At 28.4% G+C, this 1,957-nt stretch overlaps 1 protein-coding gene across 1 annotated transcript; it reads left to right on the top strand.

Moving 5' to 3' along the window:
* The first annotated feature begins 1,334 nt into the window (after nt 1-1,334).
* LOC123888582 (zinc finger protein KNUCKLES-like) lies at nt 1,335-1,754 on the top strand. Its single transcript, XM_045937656.1, has one exon. It carries the CDS (start codon nt 1,338-1,340, stop codon nt 1,752-1,754), a length of 417 nt encoding a protein of 138 aa, XP_045793612.1. The 5' UTR covers nt 1,335-1,337.
* The last annotated feature ends 203 nt before the right edge of the window (nt 1,755-1,957 follow it).

Genomic DNA, 1,957 nt, shown 5'->3' on the forward strand with positions numbered 1-1,957 from the left:
TATAAAATGTGTCATTGGAGGGTATGTTTGGCCGATTGATTTATTTTTGAGCTTATATAAATTTTATGCAAATAAATAAGTTTTCATGTATTATTATAAGTTTGCAAATGTAGTTTATGGAAAAATAACTTAATTTTGAAAATAAAATTTTCGTTAGTGAGAACTTATGAATTAATATAAAAATCTATTTATTTGCATAAGTTAATTTCATAAGTTAAAAATAAGTCAATCCAAACAAATCGTGTAAAGAGTTTATTGAATATTAGAGTTTATGATGTAAGCTCTTATGTTATAAGCTCTAATAAATGTGTTTATCCATATAAGTTGTTTATTCGAAAGAGACCTAAATAGTTGCCATCATAAGATTTTCTGTATTGATAAAAATAAAGATATACAAATCAAAACTCAAAAAAGTTCCCACATCATTATTATATACGGTTAAATATGGTTAAATAAGTTATTTTTTTTAAGGGAATGATTAAATAAGTTTTTATTTTCTATAAATATCTCGAATTCAATTTGTTTTTAATCTATACTATATATAAAGCGAATACATGAGTTTTAATGTGAACTTTTCATAATACTAACAATATCCTTGATTTTTTTTAGTAAAAACAAAAATCTTTTATTAACAAACTCACTATAACATAAGACACATTTGTTTTAGCAGCAAAAATATTTTATTAACAAACTCACCATAATATAAAACATATAATTTTTTTTGACATAAGTTAGACACAGGCAGGCGCGCCGGCTGGCCCGCTAGTCCCTATAAAAAAATCCAGCAACTTTTCGTCCCTCTGATATTTTCTGCCACAACTTTTAGTACCTACTTTTAAATCAACTCTTCTACATATACTTTTAGGTTTTCGAATGGTTTTTTGTATCCATGTTTATAATATTATAAGAACCTCTCACACAAAAATTTAGAATTTTTTAATATAAGATGAATTATTTATGAATTTTAAGCGTAAAAAATAAAAAATTCATATTCAATTCATTTTTTGTCGAAAAAATTTGAACTTTTTCAAAAGAAATTTCAATACTAAACATGACCGCCTAATTTTTTTAAAAAAATTTAAATGTTATATATGAGTTTAATGAAAAGCAGAGTCCAAAAATCATGACAAAATATTTGAGGGACCAAAACTTACTGAAAGTTTTATAGACATTAAAAATGAAATTTTATATATTTATAAAGATCAAAGACATATTTAACCGTATTATATAAAGTATGTGCTTTGCTCAACGATCAAACTAGTGCTATATATTCCTTAAAAAAAAGAAGCTAGTGCTATATATGTGATACGCATGCACACATAATTCTCATATGAAAAATGGCAGACCCTACATCATCCATCAACAATTTCCTTTCAAGAGAAGGTGCAAAAAGACATTACCCCCAGTTACTGCAACCACCTAATTCACCACGCAGTTTTCAATGCCATTTCTGCCACCGAAACTTCTACTCGTCTCAAGCACTTGGAGGACACCAGAACGCACATAAACTCGAGAGAGCAGCTGTAAGGAGATCAACTAATCCCCTCATCCATTTTCATTATCATAATAATAATGGGCCCTTTCACTCTTCTTCTCTCAGGCCCAAGCCCAAGCCCAAGCCTGAATTAGCAAATTTTCCCTTTTTCCACAATTACCCTTACTTGCTTGAAGTTGAGCCTTTTCATCACAATGCTCCTCCTGCTTCTCCTCAACCTTCTAACCATGTCAATCTTGACCTCACTCTTCGCTTGTGAAGCTAATTAATGTTTGTTTTGTCGTTTGTCTTTTTTAATATTGTTGATAATTTTGTCATAATTAAACATTATATAATTTTACTAGTTTTTCTTTGTTATGTTGACCATCATGATATTATAAAGAATAAAGGATTTGCTGATTAATATGTATCATTTGTGGTCGTTTGGATTGAGATTAATAGATCATATTTCAAACTGGATAA

The sequence above is a fragment of the Trifolium pratense genome, linkage group LG6 (genome assembly GCF_020283565.1).
Source record: "Trifolium pratense cultivar HEN17-A07 linkage group LG6, ARS_RC_1.1, whole genome shotgun sequence".
Taxonomy (NCBI): Eukaryota; Viridiplantae; Streptophyta; class Magnoliopsida; order Fabales; family Fabaceae; genus Trifolium; species Trifolium pratense.